Source organism: Dryas octopetala, chromosome 7 (assembly GCF_963921425.1).
Source record: "Dryas octopetala chromosome 7, drDryOcto1.1, whole genome shotgun sequence".
NCBI lineage: Eukaryota > Viridiplantae > Streptophyta > Magnoliopsida > Rosales > Rosaceae > Dryas > Dryas octopetala.
The window spans coordinates 9113222-9134764 of record NC_141372.1 but is presented as its reverse complement, the minus strand read 5'-3'; the positions used below and the strand labels follow the sequence as shown (position 1 = coordinate 9134764).

Sequence of the window (21543 nt, the reverse complement as noted above, 5' to 3'; positions counted from 1 at the left end):
ATTAAAAGCATATGGTCGTAAAGCTGCTATTTTGCAATTTAGTAATGAAGCACTCTAGGTCTTATGTGGACTAACTCTTTAATCCTATAGATAGACCTCTTCTTCAATAATATATAGGCATTTTATAAGAATAAAAGTATCGCATCATCTCAACTGAGTAGTTTGTATTATCTCTAATAAAAGCAAAATTCACCAATATTGGATCCACATGCGTAAGTCTCAATTTTATTAAAGATAATACAAGATATAATTAGTTAAGATCGTACAAAATATAATTAGTTAAAATCGTATAAGACATAATTAGTTAATATATATATCATATATTATCTCCAAATGAAAAGGATAGTGAGTCCCTAAAAAAGCCAACAAAGAACAAAGGTACTTTAAATATACCTTGGCTAAAAACGGTGATTTAAGTAAACCTAGCTGGCTAGTTTTGCCTGAAAAATCCAAATTTTTTGGGCGTTGAATAAAAAAAGGAAGAGAGAGTTCAATGCTTTGAGTACACGAAAGGGAAGGGAAAGTAAACAGCAAAGTCTGATAGTAACGCTTGTCAAAAGTTTGAATGCATGAATTGATAAACAAATACATGCACAATAATATTATTAAATGGGACAAGTACACTACTGGATAATGGATATAAGATTAGAGTTGGATGGCATCAGCAGCTGCCACGTTTCAAAAGATCTGCATGCAACGTGGCCTAACCCAGATATCAATTGCTGAGGAGGAGCTAGGTGGTAGCAGTAGCTTCAAATGGAGCTGGTGGTTATTGTCCACTTGTGAATTTGTATTGGTGATTAATGGGGGGTTTGTTTGGTCGGTGGGACTGTAGAAAAAAGAAATTGGAGCAGTGGATAAAGAATATATTAACAAAGCCACAAATGAGTCTGACTGGTTTGCCAAATGGAAGCAAAAGCTGGACAAAGACTATGAGTCGCTCTATGAGTATTTGAAAGCATCAAACATTTAATTTAAAGTTTCTTAGCCCCCTCCATCTCCATGAAAACGAAGGTTTTTTTTTTTTTTTTTTCTTTAGCAGAGAGAAGATTCTTAGGGATGTTGTTATTAATGTGGGATTGGCTTGACAATTAGGTGTTTGCTCTAAAATCACGCCAACATCCTAGGACTTCTACACACAGGCCATGGAATTATTTATACATGTCCTTAAATTACGTTAAATTAAATTGGTCGGTTGTTCTATACTTCTATGGTCTAGATATCTGAAATTATGGGAAAATTAATGAAATCTTTTGGAGATTGAAAGAAAATGCATGCATGCTTTTTTAAGGCTCCGTTTGGGATTGCGGTGGAGGACCCAAAAGCTGTTGTAGATGACAATTTTCAATCACCTACAACAGTTTTGGTGTTTGGTAAAAAAATAAAAAATTGTTTTTCCCCACAATTCTCAACTCCCCACATCAAAAACAAAAAACAGGTTTCTAGGTGCTTTTGAAAGCTGCAGTGACTTACAGCAACAATGAATATTTTATTTTACCCATAATACCCTCATTGATTTCTATAATTTTTATTTGTTTATTTTAAATTAAAAAATATGTCCATTGTTAATTATATTTTATATTGTGATAATTAATTATGATATTTTATTTATACGATTAAAATTATAATATACCTAAAAAAAATAGGCATACTTATTTAATAATGTTGTTCTTAAAAAAAATTAATGCTAATACAAATTTGTACTCAAAAATTTCAAAAACAAGTAAAAAAAACATTTTATTTTTACCAAACAAATAAGTGAAATGCACTTTCAGCATCATGTCCATTTTAGTAATTATACACAGTCACATCATTTTTATATTAACATTTACCAAACACTTTGATACTGTTTTTTGCACTCACATCACTTTTGAAAACATAGTTTACCAAACACTCAACTGTTTTACTTTACAGCTGACTTTACTTCACAGCTGTTTTACTTCACAACTGTTTTTTTCTCACAGCAATACCAAACTGGCCCTAAGTATGAATGGCTCAATGACCATTCAGTCCAATATCATAGATTTTCTCCTTTTTTAAAAAAGATACTGAATTCAAATCTCATTCACGATAATTGTTAATTAATAAAAAATAATAATAAGTAAAAGTCAATTCGTTTATGAAAAAAAAATGTGCTGAGAAATGTTTAGCTATATATATATATATATATGGTATATTAATAATATCAAAAAATATTTTATTAAATTATTTGACATGTTATATTGTTAGGCCTTACACGTATAGAAGATGTCTCATGACTCTGTCTAGGGATGGCAACGGGGCGGGTTCGGGGCGGGTTTGCCAATACCATACCCGCCCCGCCGGGTAATCGGGTCCCAATCGGGGGTATTCGGGGCCCCTATTATTTTCAAAAAAAATAATTTTTTTTATTAATAACATATCAAATTAATATAAATATATAATATAATAGATGAAATACATTAAAATTCATCATATTATATTACAATAACACTAAATCATAAAGAGAACACTATTAAATTTTAAAGATATGCAACTAAAATTAAGAAAATAAATTAAAATATAATTATTTAATATAATATTTTTATTAAACGGGTATACGGGGCGGGGCGGGGATGGGGATGGTATTACCATACCCGCTGAATCGGGGCGGGTCCCCACGGGGATTTTCGGGGGCGGGGAATTTTGCCATCCCTAACTCTGTCCATTACTATGATGTGCTCTTCACTCTTCACCAAATATATGAACCAAGATCGAGCTTACAGTTTCTCATAATATCCCAACATAGAACATGGTAGTATCTATGTGCTTGTGTTCAAATACTCAAGACTGCCACACTGCCACAAGTTTATAGTAGAGCATCTTTGATGTCCCTAATTAATCATATTATCATATGCATTACAATTTTATGCAGAGCAGGGGTTCCAATTAATATGGAGAAGGGTCATCTTTATTTGTCCTATAAATTGAAAGTATCAATTCACTGCTTTATTTTTCTTTTTTAATATTGTCTTTTCTATGGGTGTCTAATCATTCACTAAAGCATCTCATGTGTTTGGGTTCATAATTGGTGTCGGCATGCAAAGTCATTCCAGTATAGGTTCAACAATGCTGTCAAAAAAAAAAAAATTCTTCTTTATATAATATGACTAATGTCTCAATAGTATCTTATTAGAAACAAATGAATTTTAAAATGAACTCAAACTTTAATAAATGAAATGGCTTCCATTATCATTTGGTGAACATAACAATGTTTATTGACATTGAAATTTTATAATGTTAGGTGTGAGAATGTGTACATGAACAAAAAAAAAAGTGATAGATTTATATTATTTTTGTGTGAGGAGAAAAGAGCGAGTGAAGTCCTAGAATGGACGGTTTTTTTTTTTTTTGGAGAATAAAGCATATCATTGTATTAAAACAGCTAAAAAGGTATAAATAATACAAAATATGAGCCTAAAGACTTACAAGAAAACAAAAATGGAGCAAAAAAGCCCACAAGATCTTATAACATGGGCATCGAGCAGATACTATAGCCACCAAACGGAGCCAGAGAGTCACCGTAGGAATTAATGAACTAGTCGCGTTTGGATTCACGATCCTACCAACATCTCTAAGTCGAGGCTGACAATAGCACAAAGTGGTAGATCGAGCAGTAGTAACCGATAGAAACATGACCGGTACTGGCGAAAATAATGACTTCCTAACACCTTGTGATGAGCGTCAGAGAAAACTTGAAAACTTGAAAACACAAAACAAACCAAATCGGAAAAACTCTCACGAAGGGAGATGAAGAAACTCTCGCAATGAGAGATGGAAACACTCTCATTTATTGAGAGGAGAGTATCCTAAAAGATAAAAATAAAAACACAGAAAAAGAAAAAGAAAAACAAAGGAGAGAAGGGTGAGGGGAGAAGCAATTTGTGAGAACACAAGGACTGCCCCTCCCCCATGGATAGGTTGAGGAGAATAAAGAGTTTTTTCTTGGCGGCTAAGGTTTTTCTGATTGATAAGCTTAAGAATTTAATTCCTTAGCATGGACGGCTTAAGATTACATAATAAGAGTAATGATAGGAGTACTACATTTTTGGTATCACGCATGTGTACCATCTTTTTAATAAAAGTAGTACCCATTCATATAATGGATTCCATCCCTTAGAAATGTGGTACTATTTAACATTGTTACATAAAAACTAAAGTAGTCAAATCAGCTTGACACGAGTCACTACATTACCCCCATACAGAGTGTTTTTTCTTTATTTTTTTCTTTTACAAAGTTGATTGTCTAGGATGGCTTTTGGGCACTGTGGAAGATACCCTATCTGAAAGTGGTCAGGCCCCCACGCAAGAACAACTCACCAAATTATATGAAGTGTATAAATAGTAACAACTTCAATAATTTGACCCACAAAAAAACAAAGTAGGCTTCTTGCAGGTGGCATACCTGCCCCTGCTCAAAACAAATTTTGTGAAAGTGTTCGTCTATATGAACACTACATAGCATACAAATAGATCTATCGGTTCACAAATCTATATCTGGTATAGACAAATAAACCCATCAAAATCAAACCATAAACATAAGAAAACTGGTAGACCAAGAACAACTTATCAAACTACCTAATCAAAGATCCCTCCTGCTTCCAACCTTTTTTGAGAGGAATACGTGTGACAATTACAATTGCCTTATCCTCCAACAATATATTAAAAGGAGAATCCACCAGGGGCTTGAATTTGGGCAGAGCTCAATCTAACAGTGGGAAAAATGTCTTATTTCAAGCAATCAGATCCTGGAACCATGATTTACGCGACTTTCAGAATGTTTAATACTAAATACAAAAGAAAATAACAATGATGTCTATATCAATGTCCCAATTATGGATGTTTTAATCCCAAAAAGAAAAGAACATGTCATTTTCATTGGAAATTAGGTCTCTTCTAAGATTTGCTAATCAAGTCTGCCACAAGATTTAGTTGGAAAAGCTGCCAAACTTATGACAATAATTTGAAAATAAACAAAGATAATAGATCAAATCTAAGGAGTTCAGAAACAACTACGTGTTCCATTAGCAACATAAAAAAGCACACACAAAAACAAGATATCTGTGAACCAAAAGCAGATACACCAAACAAAAAGCTATTTCAGTCTTCCCAACACTAATTAATACAAAAACCAACAGGAGAAAAGTAAAGACCCGTTCAATTTGGGAGAGCTTGACAATAATATACAGAATATTTTATTTACACGTGGCAGAGGTTCAACTAGATAAGATTAATAGCATTAACACCAATAATGAACTTGTTAAAGGGAGCAGGAGGAGAATTTGCCTGGGTGCTGCTACAGAGGGTTTGGAGGATGCCTTCTTGGCAATGTCAGGCGCAGCTGCATGAGTGTTTGGGATACTCTGTTGCTCACTGGTAGGCAGTTGGCTTGTTGACCCATTATTTGGTGTGGGATTAACCGTCTTTCCATTGCTATTATCTTCACCTGTAGATTCAGATTAGGTTAACATTAACTCAAAATGCAACATGAAGAATACTAAGACAAAATCAAGGAAAATTATAATATTTGTCCTTGTAGTTTGGGCCATTTTCCACGTTAATTTCTGTAGTTTCAACTTTTACAATCGAGTCCTTGTAGTTAGTTAAGGTTAGAAATTTAGAACAGATCAATATTGAAGCTTATAGTTTGAGTCAGTTTCCACTTTGGTCCCCAATTCAGAACACCAAAATCCCTAAATTTCTAATATAAAGGTATGTAATGGCAAAAATGGAATGTTATTGAGCACTGAACACGCAAAATTACCATTATAACCGTGCACACGAGCATCACATGCAGATTCTTTCAATATAATTGACAGAAGGTCTGATTTTCCTTAATTGTTAACATTAACTAACTAGAGGGGCTCGATTGCAAAATTGAAATTACGTGAACTCTTGAAGTATTGAAAGATAGTGCAAAGAGTAACAAGAGAAGATAAAGAAATAAATGATTAGTAATCACACAATGAAAACACATGGTTTACGTGAGTGGTACCTGCCCTATATTCACAAGCCTTCACTCCAGGCTTGGATTACAACATCAACTTGAAAGTACTATATATGAAAAGGCTCAGAACAAACCACTCGAGAAACTCTCTGGTAACACAGACAATCTCTCATCTTTTACAAGCCATGAGACCGTTGCTATGTTACAACCCCTAGATCTATGAGCCCATCTAACTTCCATACACTGTGACCAACACATGATATGGCTTAGAACACACAAGTATTGAAGACTCTTTAGTTGCTACTCGGAAATGGAGATAATAAAGAGAAGCTTACTCTTTAGCTCCTAAGACTTTAGAGGGACTGCAATACCACTCCATCTGAAGGTCCATACTTTCCTTCCCACAATACTAATTTAGGGTAAAGTGCACCTTATTATTCTTAACAATCAAATGACTTCCCTTATTTTGTCCATACAAGTGAAGGGGAGAGAGAGAGAGAGAGAGAGAGAGAGAGAGAGAGAGAGAGAGAGAGATGATTGGCGGGGCAAGGTTAATATCTGATGAGGGATATAAAAGAACAATGCAAGCAATATAGTTTTAAAAGAAGGTGATCCAAACAAGAAAGCCCCAAAATCCAATGCATTCAAATAATACAGCAAAAGCTTAATTAGAATCACAAGTACACATGGAAATAAATTTAACATAAGCATAATAAGATTGGTACACCGCATTAGATAACAGAAAGACCAATAGCATCTGGCCACGAACAGATTTTAAACAAAAACAAGAGAAAAGCCTGCCCAAACTTGCAGTAAGAAAGTTGGGCCACAGGTCTTTTTAATCTCCATCAATTTTTCATAAGCAGTTTAGAGTGACACATTAATGTTAAGCTAAGCTGTTCAACAATTCAAAGGATCATAAACAAAAACTTTGCCCATTTCCTATTTCTAGATTAAGATTTTTAGTTTATAATATCATATCTAAACAACAATTCTTGAAATGAGATCGGCAGTTTTTGCATGTTGAAAACACAACTCAAAGTAGATGAGAAGCAAAGCTTTTGGCTTAAAAAACTAAAACTTTCAGTGAGCAGAAGCAGAAAACTTTTAGTACTTACAATGGCCATTAGACCAACCCAGCTTCAGATTTTCCCTGTCGAAAACCACACGATAACCCACCATGAAGTTCTCTGCAACATATATGTTTATCCAAGTCATCAAATATATTGCGTGTGTGTGAGAGAGAGAGAGAAAGAGAGAGAGTAATGGTTCAGGTACGCAAAACAGGCATAGAGGTCTACTCACGTCCAATGATACCATAGTCATCATCTGTCCTCAGTAAAGTTAAACAGAATATAGTAAATTTCTGCACCAAAAATTTGAATGTGTGTATTATAATAAGCACAGTAAAAAAAAAAAAAATCAAACATGCCAAATTAACACCTGCATGGTTAAAAAAAACAAGTTAAAAATTATCATGTTGTACTTGTCATAAACTGAATGAAATGCATTGAAGATTTTCTGCGCTCAATAAGTGGAATTGCTTACCTGATTAGACTCAGAAAATACTGGCTTATGGACTAGAAAGCTTTGGTTCAAGGGGAACATGAGTTTCAGGGTAGGAATGTTATGCAACTCCCATGAGCTTTGTATCACAAGAAAAAAACATAGATTCAGTTAGGTAGGACCGTAGAAATGAGAAAAAGGCTTTATAAAGCTTCCTTGGCTAAAATCCAAACCTGACATTATAGCAGTACTTCCAAGGGGACTGTTGGAGGCTAATTCTAGTAGCATTGACTTGTTTGTCAAACTGCAATAATCACAGTCATTTTTCAGGAAACTTAACAATAGAGGTTATGTTTCATAAAATTGAAAGGAATAAAACAAGCACCTCCAAGACAGTTCTTTTATAAACTTCAGTTGGAACATATGTAAAAGATGAGCCACTGTCGACCAGTGCTTGGAATCCAGTTTGCTTGAGACAGGAACTCCCAACACAAAAGCACTCCACTCCAACAGAGTAGGCAACACTGAAAAAATTAACAGGAAAATTATAAAAGGGTATGCCAAGGAAGCTAGAGCCTCTACAAGGACTAAAGAGCAGCTCTAAGAAGTTATGTAGCTAATAAACAACGTCGCATACTATTTTTCTGCTATAGGCAAGAAAAGAGTCGATTGTTGGGCAAGATGCCCTTGGTCACCAAAGAGAATTCTCCCTGAACCATTGTCATCAAAACAAAGTGAAAATGAGTTCTGAATCATTCCTGCTTTTGCAAGTATGCTTGGAACTGAAATCTCCCCAGGTCCCAAACCCATGACACCATCAGGAGCAGCTCCATCCAAATAGCTGCCACTTTGCTTCCTACCACAGCTGCATTGTTAAAAAAATATATATAAAAAAAAATCAAGTCTTAGTAAAAACAAAATTATGGCTTTATAATATCCATGCATCGTCCCCCACTCCCAAAAAAGACAAGCAGACAGCAACATGAAAACACACCCAAAAATGACTGAAGCCTGCACAGAACTTGGTGTTGTATTTTTGCTGGCTGATGTCAAATGTAAAACATCCTCAACAAGAAATCCAGAAGTCGCAGTATTTTCTGACTTGTACTGAACAATGTAAGGGCAAGGCTCCTCTGGACCTTTGCAACTGGTGCTTGATTTGCATAACTGGTGACTGCAACTTAGCTGTTTGCTGGTGCTTGATGAAGATGGGCTGTACTCATTTAGATCCCTATCCTGCACCATAGATGCTCCAAATATGGGGGAGCACCTGCCAATCAATCATTGGAATTAACTGCTAAACCCGTTACCATTACTAGGCTATCTGAAGTGCTTAACTAATGCACAAGTCTAAAAAAATGATGTCTACAATTACGGTGTTTCTTATAATCTCTTTTAAATCTGTTTTGTTATATGGGTTCCCAAAATAGTTTAATTATCTTGACCAAATGAAACGCTTGGAATAAGCTAAGCAGTCAAAACGATACTAGAACTGATATAGCTTTTTTTCATAATGGTATTACCAAGCTTAAACATAAAAGAAACAAGTTGTTTTATTTCCTCTTTATTCGAGGAAGGAGATTCGAATTTAAAACATCTCCAACATTGTGTAGCCAAATAAAACTAGACAAATAGCTTAGTTGGTAAAGTAGTTCGATAATACTCAAAATGCTACAAAGATTAATAAGATAATAATAAACAAATAAAACCCTGAAAATGGCAAGTAGAATTTAAAAAGTAATTATCGAATAAAAAAATAAATGCAAATAGAAATGGTAAAGGTACCAAAGTATGGTAGTAAGAAGCAGACAAAGGAGCACATTGTATGCAATCACATGGGACCCAAAGCAGATCGCTCCCAGCATCCAATGCAACCATAAATGAAACATTCGGTGTACCTATGTCAATCCAAGTATAATGTAACCTGAAAAATAAAATTAAAAATATTATAAGAAAAACAAATTAAAAAAAATTAAATTAAATTTTACTTTTGTTTTCTGAGGAACCAAACAGGGCCGAATCCCACTCACCAATCGAGCTCGTTTCCGAAGAACAAGGTCTGGCTTCCTTCAGAGGGGAACAGGCGGTCGAACTTGGAGCCGAGCTTGATTCTGTGGCGCTTCAGATCGCTTTTCAGAAGCAGGTCGAAGTAGTCGAAGCTGTTCCTCTTCGGCCACCACTTGGAGGACGCGTTGACGCCACTCCTCGATTCCCACACGGCCTTGGCCTCCTCGGATAAGCGGTGGACGAGGTTCGAGGACAATGTGAGCGAGAGCGAGCCGTTTAGGAAGAGGCAAGCCGATAGTAGTAAGAGAAGGACGCTAATCGCCATGAGAAATCGAAGCGATAATAGTCGACGAAGGAGTGAGCTTGAGTTAGTTCAGAGGAGTGAGCTGAGACGAGAGCTAGGCAGGGGGGAGTTTGCTAAACTACTCGTGTGTGCGTAGTGCGCACTAGCTTCAGTTAGATTCCTGTGTACCATATACGTGGCATTATGTGGGAACGGAATAAGGTGAGATGATTGGGACGTGCTGACTAGGGAGAGCTGGAAAGTGGAAACCTATTATTGATGGAAAGAAATTCAAAAAGATCAATTGCTTTTCCTTTTTCAAATTTTAAAAGCGGAATGGAGTGTTAAGCCGGTTAATTTTACTTTGCTTTTTTTTTTTTTACTTTGAGTTTAATATCATTTCGTCGTTTAAAAAATAATTGTCTCAATTTATTATCTAAATTACAAATTTATTATCATCTCTGTTCATTTTGTAACAAACTTTTGTTAAAAATAAGACTGTTTTAGTCTTTTTCAAATTTCTATTATTAAAAAAAAAATTTATACTTTATCTACTTTAACAAAATAAAAAATTGATTTAAAAGAACAAATACTTTTATTTTTAACAAAAATTTAGACAAAATGAACCATATATGATACATTACAATAAATTTTTAATTCATGTGATAAATTGACATAATTTTTCATTTAAGTGGTGAAGTGAGATTGAATTCAAAGTTTAAGTAGGTAAAATATAACAAAGCCTTTTACTTTTAACAATTGAGCTCTTGACATTTGAAATCAAGGTAAATTATCAAAATGGTCCATTTATTGTTTATTTTGTCTTGTTTAGGTGACAAATTTTATGAATTTAAATCCCTATCTTTTAAAATTCTTTCAAAGAGTGCATAGTTTGTCATTAGTTTTGGGCCTTTGATGGACCGAAAAGAAAAAAGTTGACGTTATTGGGCTCATCCACTTTACAGAATGGGCATGGAAACGAACCATGCCTGCCCGTTTCACTCGCAGCCCACCAAAAACAAAAGACCTAATTTATTCGCACGGTCGCACCACCTATCTATCAGTTTCGAGTCCCAGTTGCAAACTTGCAGCTACAATCGCCTCCAACCTTTTTCTGGTTTTCTGGTTTTGAGCGTAGAACTAACAGCGAAGAGAATCCGAGTGCGCAACAATGGTGGCCGTGAAGAAAACCAAGAAGACCCATGAGAGCATAAATAACAGGCTCGCTCTGGTGATGAAGAGTGGCAAATACACTCTCGGCTACAAGACCGTCATTGACACCCTTCGCAGCTCCAAAGGCACTATTTAACATACATCCCAATTCCACTCCCTCCTTATTTTTATTTTACTATGATTTTATTTCTTTTTATATGCGTTAATTTACTTTTTTGTAAGCTGGATTTGTCTTCTCTTTTGTTGCAGGGAAGCTGATTATAATTTCCAACAACTGCCCGCCTCTGCGAAAGTCCGAAATCGAATACTACGCAATGCTTGCCAAGGTTGGGGTTCACCATTACAATGGAAGTAAGTGTTTTCTTGTAATAGTATTTGGGTTTGCATCAGATTGTCATGTTTTTAGTACAGAAATGTAGGAACTGCTGTATATATTTCAAGCTTGTACAATTGGATGTGGTACTTTTTTGTTTAGTGACTTGGAGTCCTTGTTCGTTGGTTTGTTTTCCATTTAACATTGTTAAAAAAAAAAAAAAATTAATGTAATCTTAGATGGGTATTGTTTAGTTGAATTCAAGTAGTAGATTCTCTTCCAGAAATGTCAAAAAGAAAAAAACAAAAAAAAAAAAAACAGAAAATTGGTGTAAGCAAGTGTTTGATTAATGGTGAAAAATGAACCGCTGACTAATTTTCCCTCCAATGCTTCCACCTAGTAACTTAGTCTCTAACTGACTGTCAAGCTAACTAATGAAATAGAATCGCAGGATTTTCTGACTTGTAATCTAAATGAAATATGAAAAAGCTTAGAAAATGGAATATGATTCTTGTTCTTGAATCTCACTTGGCTGCCTGCCATCTCTTGGTTCCAACTCAATATGGTGCTGGTGTCGCAGACTTGTAGTGTCCAAACTGTAATTACTGGTATTTAAAATGCGTCATTTAATGGGATAGTTGTTGGCATCCTGCCTGTGAGATTGTCTTGATTTGTTAGTTAAACGGTCCATAATAGAAGAATGCCTTAACCTTGTTGTTAATCATCGATTAACATTTTTCTAATGTTGACCTGCTTTTCTGGTGAACTTCTTGGATGGTGGATTTGCATGTGAAATTTGTGTTCTCACTGGGAATTCCTTTTACCTCTTTAGTTTGGACTTAGTGGACTTACTGCACACTTGTTCTGGGTGATATAGGAACTTATACTTTCTTTCCATAAGAAATTTGTTTTTGTTAGTAAGACCATTTTGTTGCTTTGACCTAGATGAGTTACTCTGAGGTCACCCTTCTCCAGTTATTGGGTGCAATGTCTCTCATACGCATGAAACTCCTTTTGGTTATTTGGAACTACAAGCTAAGCGGAATGTCCTTTCCTGATTCTTTTTATCTAGGATTTTTTCTTTCTGCCCCCCTTGTATCTTTGAACACAAAATGAAGCTTTAACCTTCATTTATGTTGTGGGAATTTTTGTTCTATAGGAACTAACAAAGATTCATGGGAGCTTTCGTCTTCTGTTCTTTTATTGATCTTTCAATATCATTTGTCAACAAAAATGAAATGATTTTATTTACTGTATCTTTCTTTTTTGGGTTTTCTATGTTGACCATTTGTTGTATTTTCAGACAATGTTGATCTGGGTACAGCGTGTGGCAAGTATTTCCGTGTGTCATGCCTTAGCATTATCGATCCAGGTACTTCTAATGTTTATTATCATTTTGATCGATCCATTGTATGACCTTTTTTTATATGAAGAACCGATTGAGCTGACTTGTCAATTGTTGTAACAATGTTCAGGTGATTCTGATATTATCAAGTCACTGCCTGGTGATCAGTGAGGGATCGTCGGATCTTGCGTCAATTTTGAGAGTATTGTGTTTCCAGGCGTGCTTTCGCTTTTCACTGAGAATGAGATGATCGTCTTTTCTTTGGCAGATGTTTTTGTTACTAAGTTTGCAGATGCTTAGATTTTATAAATTATGTGAGGTTATCTTTTTAGTGGCTGGTCATGTTGTTAAGAAACTCATTTACCCGTCTGGTAACATTTTACAAAAACATTTATGTAGAACATTTTCACAAAATGAAAACAAGAAAATGAATTTGCATTTTTAACATTCGAGAATGCTATGCGCGTGATAAACTGATAACTTAATTCAAAAACAGTTTATGAGAATATGTGAAATTGTTATCATAAACTCATGAAAAATATTTGTAGGATGATAAGACCTCTATCCCTTTCCCATATGAAAATATCAAACTACTTTACAGTAATTAATAAAGAAAATTAAATATCATTGACCAAAAAAATTTAGAAAACAAATAAGAAAATATTTTAAGAAAAAATTATTTTCAAACCCAGTCTTAACCGAAGCTTCTCATCCTAGGAAGTTGTTCCAGCAGAGATACCCATATGCTAGGCATATCCTCATCCGGCTATAGAGAATTAGAGACCCATCAAAACAACTTAAACAAACAACTCTGTATTATTCATGCTTAATTAGAGTCTGCGTGTTCTTTGATTTTGTATTCACCGTATTCTCTAATGTGTATCCCGCATTCTTAGAAAGGGTGACACGCAATTTTGGTGTTTTCATATTTAGTACATGATTTTGGACTAGTATCCTAAAAACTGTTTTCTGTACTTTTCCAATAAAACCCACCAAACACATATTACACTCATTTCATGATCTGTAAAATGAAAACGACCCACAGGAAATGTAACCAAATGAACTCTAAGAATTTTTCGTTATGCCTAGAATTTACAAGATACAAGTTCATAAAATGAAGACCAATGATAGTGCATTCAATTAATTACCTAATATCAATTTCTTCCAATATCTCACTCCTATGTAAGTCTATAATTGTTGAAATACTAATTATAGATCTGATAAAATTAAGGGTGCACAATTGTTCGTATTTTAAGATACATTGCTCTTATTTTCATTTTAAAGATGTGTTAATCTTCATCCCATTTTACTTATGTATAGCCTTCATGTAAATGTGACCACAACTGTCACAACATAATGAAATAATTTTTGTGTAAGAGAATTCATGTTTATATGATTACCTTTTAATAATAAACATGGTTTCTTATTTAAAATACTAATGTTATGATTGGACTGTGAAGACACCCCAAGGTGCACATTGAAACAAAATACTACTAAACCGTAAACAAAAAAAAGAAATTAATATCTATTTATGAATTCATACAATGAATATTAATACATGGAAAGAAATAATTATTTATTTTCTTCATATAATGTAGAAAAGCAGGTTTATTGTATAAAAATTATGTTACTCATATTTGATATTAACCTAACATGTTTAGTATTTGTGTTAGTGGGTCGCTTCATATAAGAGTTTATATCAAGTAATAGTCAACCTAATCTAATAGTTTTGTGTTGGATTCGAATCGTGTTAAAAATTAAGGTTTTTCTCATTTTTTGTACTGAATTTTGACTCGTGTCCTTAGTTAGCTATCAAATTTTTATTTGATCTAATTGAGTAGCTAAATTTTTATTTTGTGTCCAATATATACCTAAGTAAATATATGTTAGAATAGTTAATAGAAGTTAGGGATGAAATAGTTAGTCACTTCAACAAACATCCAAATTCCCCGCTCCCAATTTTACCCCATCACCAAGCCCTTTCCTAACTCCTGTGTCGGCGGCCTCTCTCTACCCATGACGCCGTCACCAACTTCCTCTCATGCTGGCCCTAACTTTTGTTTGAGAGTTTGTTAAAGTGACAAAATTGCCTGTAACTTCTATGAACTATTTTAATAGAAGTTCACATAGATACTTATTATACACAAGGCTAACTTATTGTTTTGATACTTGTAGTTTAGGTCAAGTTTCACTGAGGTATGTATAGTTTCAATTGTCTCAATTTGGTATTGTAGTTTACGAATTGTTTAATTTTGTCAAATTTTTCAACCTAAAATGTCTAATTTACTCAAACATGTACATTTTTTTCCAAAGAAATTAACAAGTGAAGCACATGAGAGAGTAAATTATACTTGTGAGGTAAAAAAATTGACGAAATTAAACTTGGATCACAATTGAAACAATTGTAAACTACAATATGAGACAATTGAATTTAGGGTTTATTTCATATTTAGTACCTAAACTTTGACCCTTGTCTTAATGTGGTACCTAAACTTTTATTTGTCCCAATTGAGTACCTAAACTTTTATTTTGTGTCTAATAGGTACCAAAATGAATTTTTGTTAAAATTGTCAATAAAAATTAGGGGCAATATAGTCAAAGTATATTTTAATTATTTTCTTTATATGTTTAAAATTATTATAAAAAAAAAACACACAACAAACAAAAAAAATTAAAAATTAAAAATAAAAAATAAATTTTTTGACGTGACTATATTGTCCCTAACTTTTGTTCATAATTTTAACAGAAATTCATTTTGGTACCTATTAGACACAAAATAAAAATTTAGGTACTCAATTGGGACAAATAAAAGTTTAGGTACCACATTAAGACAATGGTCAAAGTTCAAGTACTAAATATGAAAAAAAAACCCTTGAATCTATAGACACTTAGTGGAACTTGGCCGAAATACATGTACCAAAATCATAATTTGACTCTTTTTTTGTTGTGTTATTTTGTATATGTGTAAAATACCAATCAATCATAACCCGACTTGTTTAATTTAATAGTGTCAAATTACTTGACACTCACCTAACTTGTTACTACTTTGTGATGTGTTTGTTGTATGAGGTTCGGCCACCATTGTAACTAAAAAAAAAAAAATCAAACCTGTCACATTATCTATAATTAAAAGTTCACTTGATTCCAGCAAAATCTTAAAATTATTTGATAATGATATAAGAATTCATACAATATATACGTTATCAAATTAGATAAATTCATAATTTTAGTTAAACAAATTTATGATGTTAAAATCGAGTTACTTGTGTCATATATGAGTTCGTGTCAAGTAATGACTAACTCCATTCCGAGTGAGTCTTCGGTGGGGCTTGCCCCATACAAGATTTATCCCTCCATTCCAGTATTTTCCTATTTCCCTATCAAATTTGAATCATGTTATCCCTAATTGCAAAGCATTCCATTAATTTTGGGCCTTGGGCTTCTATTTTCACAAGAAAACTGAAAAAGGAAGACGTTAGTGGGCTTATTAATCTGTACAGAATAAACGAACCCATGGTGCCGGCCCGTCTTACTCGCAACGCACCAAAATAAAAAACCCTAATTTGTTCCAACCATATTAATACCAAACCCTAGCACTCGTCTCCAACTATCTTCTTCTGGTTCTTGGTTGCGGCCGCACACACAGAGAGAGTTTGAGAACTAGAAGCGAAGAATTCAGAGTGTCAACAATGGTCGCCGTCAAGAAAACCAAGAAGACCCATGAAAGCATCAACAACAGGCTCGCCCTGGTGATGAAGAGTGGCAAGTACACTCTCGGTTACAAGACCGTCATCGACTCCCTTCGCAGCTCCAAGGGTACTTTTTAGTTTAGATTTTATTTTACTATCTTTTTTTGTTTCTTCGTATTGGTTTAATTTCATGTTTTGTAATTGGGTTTTGTTTGTTGTGGGAAAAAAATGCAGGGAAGCTGATTATAATTTCCAACAATTGCCCACCTCTGCGAAAGTCCGAGATCGAATACTACGCCATGCTTGCCAAGGTTGGGGTTCACCATTACAATGGAAGTAAGTGCTCTATTACCCTAGTATTTCGGTCTGCATCATGATATTACAGATTATCATGTATTTATGTATTGTTATGGATGATGTTTAGAGTCTTTGGTTTTTGGTTTTGCATTGCTAAAGAATAAAAAATTAATGTAATCTTAGATGTGTATTGTTTAGTTGAATCTAAGTGATAGGTTCTATACCAGAAATGTCACAGAAAATTAAAATGGATGTAAGCTAGTGTTTGCTTAATGGGATATCTATTGGCTGTTAGGTGTGAGGAAATTGTCTTGTGTGTTGGTTTAACCATATTGGAAGAATGCATTGGTCTTATTGTTAATCATTGACTAACATGCTTTGTAATGTTGTTCCTGCTTTGATGGTGATCTTCTTGGATGGTGGATTTGCATATGAAATGATGCTACAGTATTAGTCTTCTCACTGGGAATTTATATCACTTCTCTCTTCATTTTGACTTGGTGCACTTTATGTTTTGGAGCTTATTCTACACTTGGTTTTGGTTTATTGTCCTGGCCCAATTCTGGAAGTTGTTATGAGGTCACAAACCACACATTATGTGCGGTTCTCATTTGCATGACACTCCTTTTGGTTATTCACAAGTACATATGCTAGAGGAATCTCCTGTCTTGAGTATTAGTGCAGGATTTTTTCTTACTGCCCCCTTTTATCTTTTCATGACCAAATCAAGGTTACCAACAAGATCTATATGTGCTACTGGCACTTTTGTCTTTTATTGATTTTCTTTTGATACCATTTGTGGACAAAAGCAAACTGATTTAATTTACTGTACCTTTTTTTTGTTTTGGTTTTTTTGGTTTTTGATGATGACCATTTGTTGTGTTTTCAGACAATGTTGATCTGGGTACAGCATGTGGAAAGTATTTCCGTGTGTCATGCCTTAGCATTATTGACCCAGGTACTCTAAATGTTTATTATCATTTTAGTAGATTCGTTGTACAAAGCAATTGTCATGAAAAACCAAATGGGCTGACTTTGTCACTTGTTATAATAATGTTCAGGTGATTCCGATATTATCAAGTCGCTGCCTGGTGACCAGTGAGGGGCTGTTGGACATTGCATCTATTTTGAAAGTAGGAGTGGGTTTTCAGGCTTGCTTTCTCTTTTCACTGAGCATGAAATGCTTCTATTTTGTATGACAGATGTTTTTGTTACTAAGTTTTCGGATGGTTAGATTTTACTTATTATGTGAGATTAATCTTAGTGGTGACTCTACTTGGTGTTAAGAGAATCATTGAAATTTATTTTCAATATATCCTTACATGGTTTTTTGTCTGTTTTTGTATTGCGGTAGCCTCCCCTACTCTGTTTACGTTCTTTGTTGAACAGTGTGTTTTAGTACAGTTTACCTTTGTTTTTTTAAAATGGATTCCCCTTCTAGCCCAGGAAGAGCTAATAACTGATTAGATTGAGATTGTTAAGAATGCCTGAAGCGTTTACCATTGCCGTGGCTCCAATTGATACCTCAAGGAATACAACTTGTTTGATGTTCAGTTGTGATTCTGTAGGGATAATGAATCATCTGTATCATTAGGGTCAGTGACCTTAGATTCTCTTATCTCTTTTCATCTGTATTTAACCAACAGGTCTTTATTGGATCACTTTGTCCTGAACTGTGCCAAGGATGCTTGGACCATGGTGGATGTGTTTCATACATATCTAAGTATTGTGTTGTTTCTACTGGTGACCTTAACTTTTGAGTATTGATGCATCTTCTCAAATCCAAAAGAGGTCTTGAGTCTTGACCCTTGTCACATGGCCTGTAACCTTTAGTTTTTTATTTTTGTTATATTGAAGGGAATCAAAATCTAATCAACTTACCAAGGACTCGAAACCTGTAGCCTTTATAACCTATGCCATTCGTTCTTATGTGGGAACCTCCTCTCACTGTGGGGGTGGGGTTGGGGTGGGACCCACACGGACTTGGTATTTGTAGCATCTTTCTCATTTGAAACTAGCCTCACCCCTGCAAGTGGGCTTTTCTGATGCACAATCAGAATGTAAAGAAAAATACATAAGTTTTTGGCGGACAGAAAGTCAGAAACAGATAACTGATAGATAGTCGATGAATTATTTTTTCTTCTTACAAATTATGTTTAAATCGACTGTTTTAACCTTTCAAAAGTGGATGTTGTAGAATATCCAACATATATGTAGAGATCTAAATCTTTACATAAAAAGTACAACACAATCGGGGTCAGGGTTACCCTTTAGGCCTTTAGGTGGTGTCCTATGGTAAATAAAATAAAAATAGTATGCATAGAATTTACCAATATCTGCCAGATAAGGTTTAGCCTTTTAGGAGCAAACACCTAAACTTGTGTATTCAAAAAAAAAAAAAAAAAAGAGAAATATACCAAAATTGTCTGAAAATGTCGATCCAGTGCGCCGAGTCCAACTCGGTTATCCCGCCTAATCTCCTAAAACCCCGCCTCCAAAAATAGGATATTATCGTACATTCTGCTCAGAGAACAGAGAAGATCCACAGGGAGAAAAAAACCAAAAACAAACAAAAAATAACAGACACTTAATAGAAAACGACGTCACTTTAACTCCCCAAATTTAAGTATTAAACAACACACCACACCATCTCTCTCGGTGACGGTGGCGCTCTCTCTCTCTCTCTCTCTCTCTCTCTCTCTCTCTCTCTCTCACGATTATAATGAGTTGTTTGGTTCGTACCTTCTTCTCCTCCTCCCTCTCACCCTCCTGTGACGACTGCACAAACAACAACAACAACAACTACAACAACGCTCTCATCATTCCTTCCGAGCCTCCTGTAAGTCTATATTTCCCTACTCTTTGTTATAAACTGTAGTTTTACGTAGGATGAGATCGAACTATTAATCTTTTCTAATTTTAACCTTTCCTACCCGATGTTTGGGTTTTTTTCTTTTTTCGTTGTTGACAATGTCGATTCTCATACTTTTAGGACTTGAATATGTATGATTTGATTGAATTAGTAGCTCAGTGATTATTCGTAATTAATTTGCTTGCAATTTTCCTATTTGGGTCATTCATAAATCTCTCTCACATTGCTGTCAAGTCAGTGCTGTTTCTGGAATTAATTAATACCCTTTCTGGGTCATTCCCTTATATAGTTATATTGTTATCTTTCAGTAAGTACTTGGCAGTACTAAGGAAAAAAATAAATAATTGTTAAGAATCATGATCGAGCTCCCAAGAGTCTTCACCTCCATCACGAAATCGGGGTCTCATCACATTAATATTATATTAATTTAATTATTATTTGTTTCTGATTATATGCGGATTAAGATTGAAGCAAACGATAAATTATAAATTAAAGAAACAGAAAAACAGGGTTTTTTTTTTTTTTTTTCTGTTTTTTCGGGGTTGATTAGTTGAATTTCTAGTTTACAGGTCTGCATGCTGATCTGTTCACTTGATACGTTTCCTAGTTTTTTCCTTCGCGAAATAATTTCTATTTGTTCATATATGGCACACTTGTCGCATTGAACGGCAAACGGTCATGCATTTCAGGCCGTTCATCATGCTGATGATTACTTAATTCAAATATTCCAATCACATCAAACGGTGCATAGCATTCAATTTTGTGGGGGTAACCAGACAATCACCAGCATGGATCCATGCATGCATGACATGAAAACAAACGCGTGGTGCATTCCACCAAACCACGTGTATGGCCAAAATCCAGGAATTTAGGCTCCACATTAAAACTAAGTTTTTAAAACCCGTACAAGGTGTACAGCTAGCCAATCTGATATGTTACATTGTTACATGTGAATTTTATCTTATTTCAATGTACAGTCCAAATTTACAGGTCGTAAATAAATGACATTACCTGTTTAACACATAAATGCTGCTCTAATACCAATGCTTAATCGGTTTCTTTTTTTTCTTTTTTTTTTTTTAAATTTGCCAGGTTGAACATGATTGTTTGATAATTCTGAGTAAAACCCAATAATATCTTGGACGTGACACAGATAGTCAGATATTATTAGCTGGCTCTCTGCTTTTTTTCTCTGTTTTCCAAACACTGTAAATTAATCCAAGCCAAGACAATTAGACAAAGCAAAGAAACACTGGCAGTCCCTTATAAATATGCAGATCTCGAAGGGGTCCTCCTTGTCTCTGGAACCCGAATTAGTACATAGCCCATCACCCCACCACCACAACATGATCTCCGACCTCTTGTCCTCCACCATCTCCACCTCCCTCTTGTCCGGGGACTACATTGGCATGGAGAGCTGTGTGGACGTCGGAAACGACACCGCATTGGGTGGTGGTACTACTATTAATAAGGCCGCGGCGGGGCCCCACAGTTACAGCCAGAAGCTTCGGGGGAAGAGGGAGGAGCGGCTGGCGATGAAGCGGAAGGAGTTTCCGCCGCCCATTCCGCTGCTGGCGCGGACGGAGAACTTGCATTCCCACATGCCTTGGGTTTTGAGAAGGCACTACACCAGTGATGGACGGTTGATATTGACCGAGGAGAAGGTCAGGCATCATGAGTACTTCATGGCTCATAGATCGAATGGACGGCTCAGATTGCAGCTCGTCCCGCTCGACGACGATGGCAGCGTTTCGGCTCCTCCTCATCCTCCCCCATCTGTTTGTTGTGATGAAGAGGAGTGTGAGTGTGAGTGTGAGTGTGATGGGGATGATGATCATGAGGACAATGTGGATGCTTATGATGATGGTGATGATGATGAGAAGGATGAAGAGGGTGATGATAATCATGTGGTTGAAGAATCAAGTAATGGTGGGAAGAATAGTAATATTGGGGTTGGTGGTGGTGGTGGTGGTGGGGAATCATCATCTTCTTCAAATAATAATGGGAAGTGCTTGAATTTCAACAGTGTGGGAACAGGGTCACCATGTATATTTGGAGTGCCTGTACCAGCAATCAGGCAGGTTCACAGTTAA

The 21543-nt window shown here is 35.2% G+C and overlaps 4 protein-coding genes across 5 annotated transcripts; 3 read left to right on the top strand and 1 right to left on the bottom strand.

Annotated features, from left to right (window-relative positions):
- Positions 1–5051: 5051 nt before the first annotated feature.
- LOC147279410 (aspartic proteinase-like protein 1) lies at positions 5052–9881 on the bottom strand. 2 transcript variants are annotated; one of them, XM_086251427.1, is made up of 10 exons: positions 9502–9881; positions 9257–9395; positions 8466–8707; positions 8109–8336; positions 7857–7995; positions 7705–7775; positions 7514–7610; positions 7271–7331; positions 7084–7155; positions 5052–5464 (listed from the first exon to the last, which is right to left on the bottom strand). In XM_086251427.1, the coding sequence occupies exons 1-10, from the start codon at positions 9801–9803 to the stop codon at positions 5235–5237; spliced, it is 1581 nt and encodes a 526-aa protein (XP_086107553.1). In that variant the 5' UTR covers positions 9804–9881; the 3' UTR covers positions 5052–5234. The 2 variants fall into 2 exon arrangements, with proteins under 2 accessions (XP_086107553.1, XP_086107555.1); XM_086251429.1 differs by lacking the exon at positions 9502–9881 and having other exon boundaries at positions 8466–8741; positions 9257–9390.
- Positions 9882–10835: 954 nt separating this feature from the next.
- LOC147279409 (large ribosomal subunit protein eL30-like) lies at positions 10836–13039 on the top strand. Its single transcript, XM_086250543.1, has 4 exons — positions 10836–11059; positions 11184–11285; positions 12551–12619; positions 12723–13039. Exons 1-4 carry the CDS (start codon positions 10933–10935, stop codon positions 12761–12763), a joined length of 339 nt encoding a protein of 112 aa, XP_086106669.1. The 5' UTR covers positions 10836–10932; the 3' UTR covers positions 12764–13039.
- A 3132-nt stretch (positions 13040–16171) lies between these two features.
- On the top strand, positions 16172–17913 carry LOC147279408 (large ribosomal subunit protein eL30). Its single transcript, XM_086250199.1, has 4 exons — positions 16172–16408; positions 16516–16617; positions 17468–17536; positions 17640–17913. The coding sequence occupies exons 1-4, from the start codon at positions 16282–16284 to the stop codon at positions 17678–17680; spliced, it is 339 nt and encodes a 112-aa protein (XP_086106325.1). The 5' UTR covers positions 16172–16281; the 3' UTR covers positions 17681–17913.
- Positions 17914–20721: 2808 nt separating this feature from the next.
- Positions 20722–21543, top strand: LOC147279407 (uncharacterized). Its single transcript, XM_086252026.1, has one exon. The coding sequence runs from the start codon at positions 20722–20724 to the stop codon at positions 21541–21543; it is 822 nt and encodes a 273-aa protein (XP_086108152.1).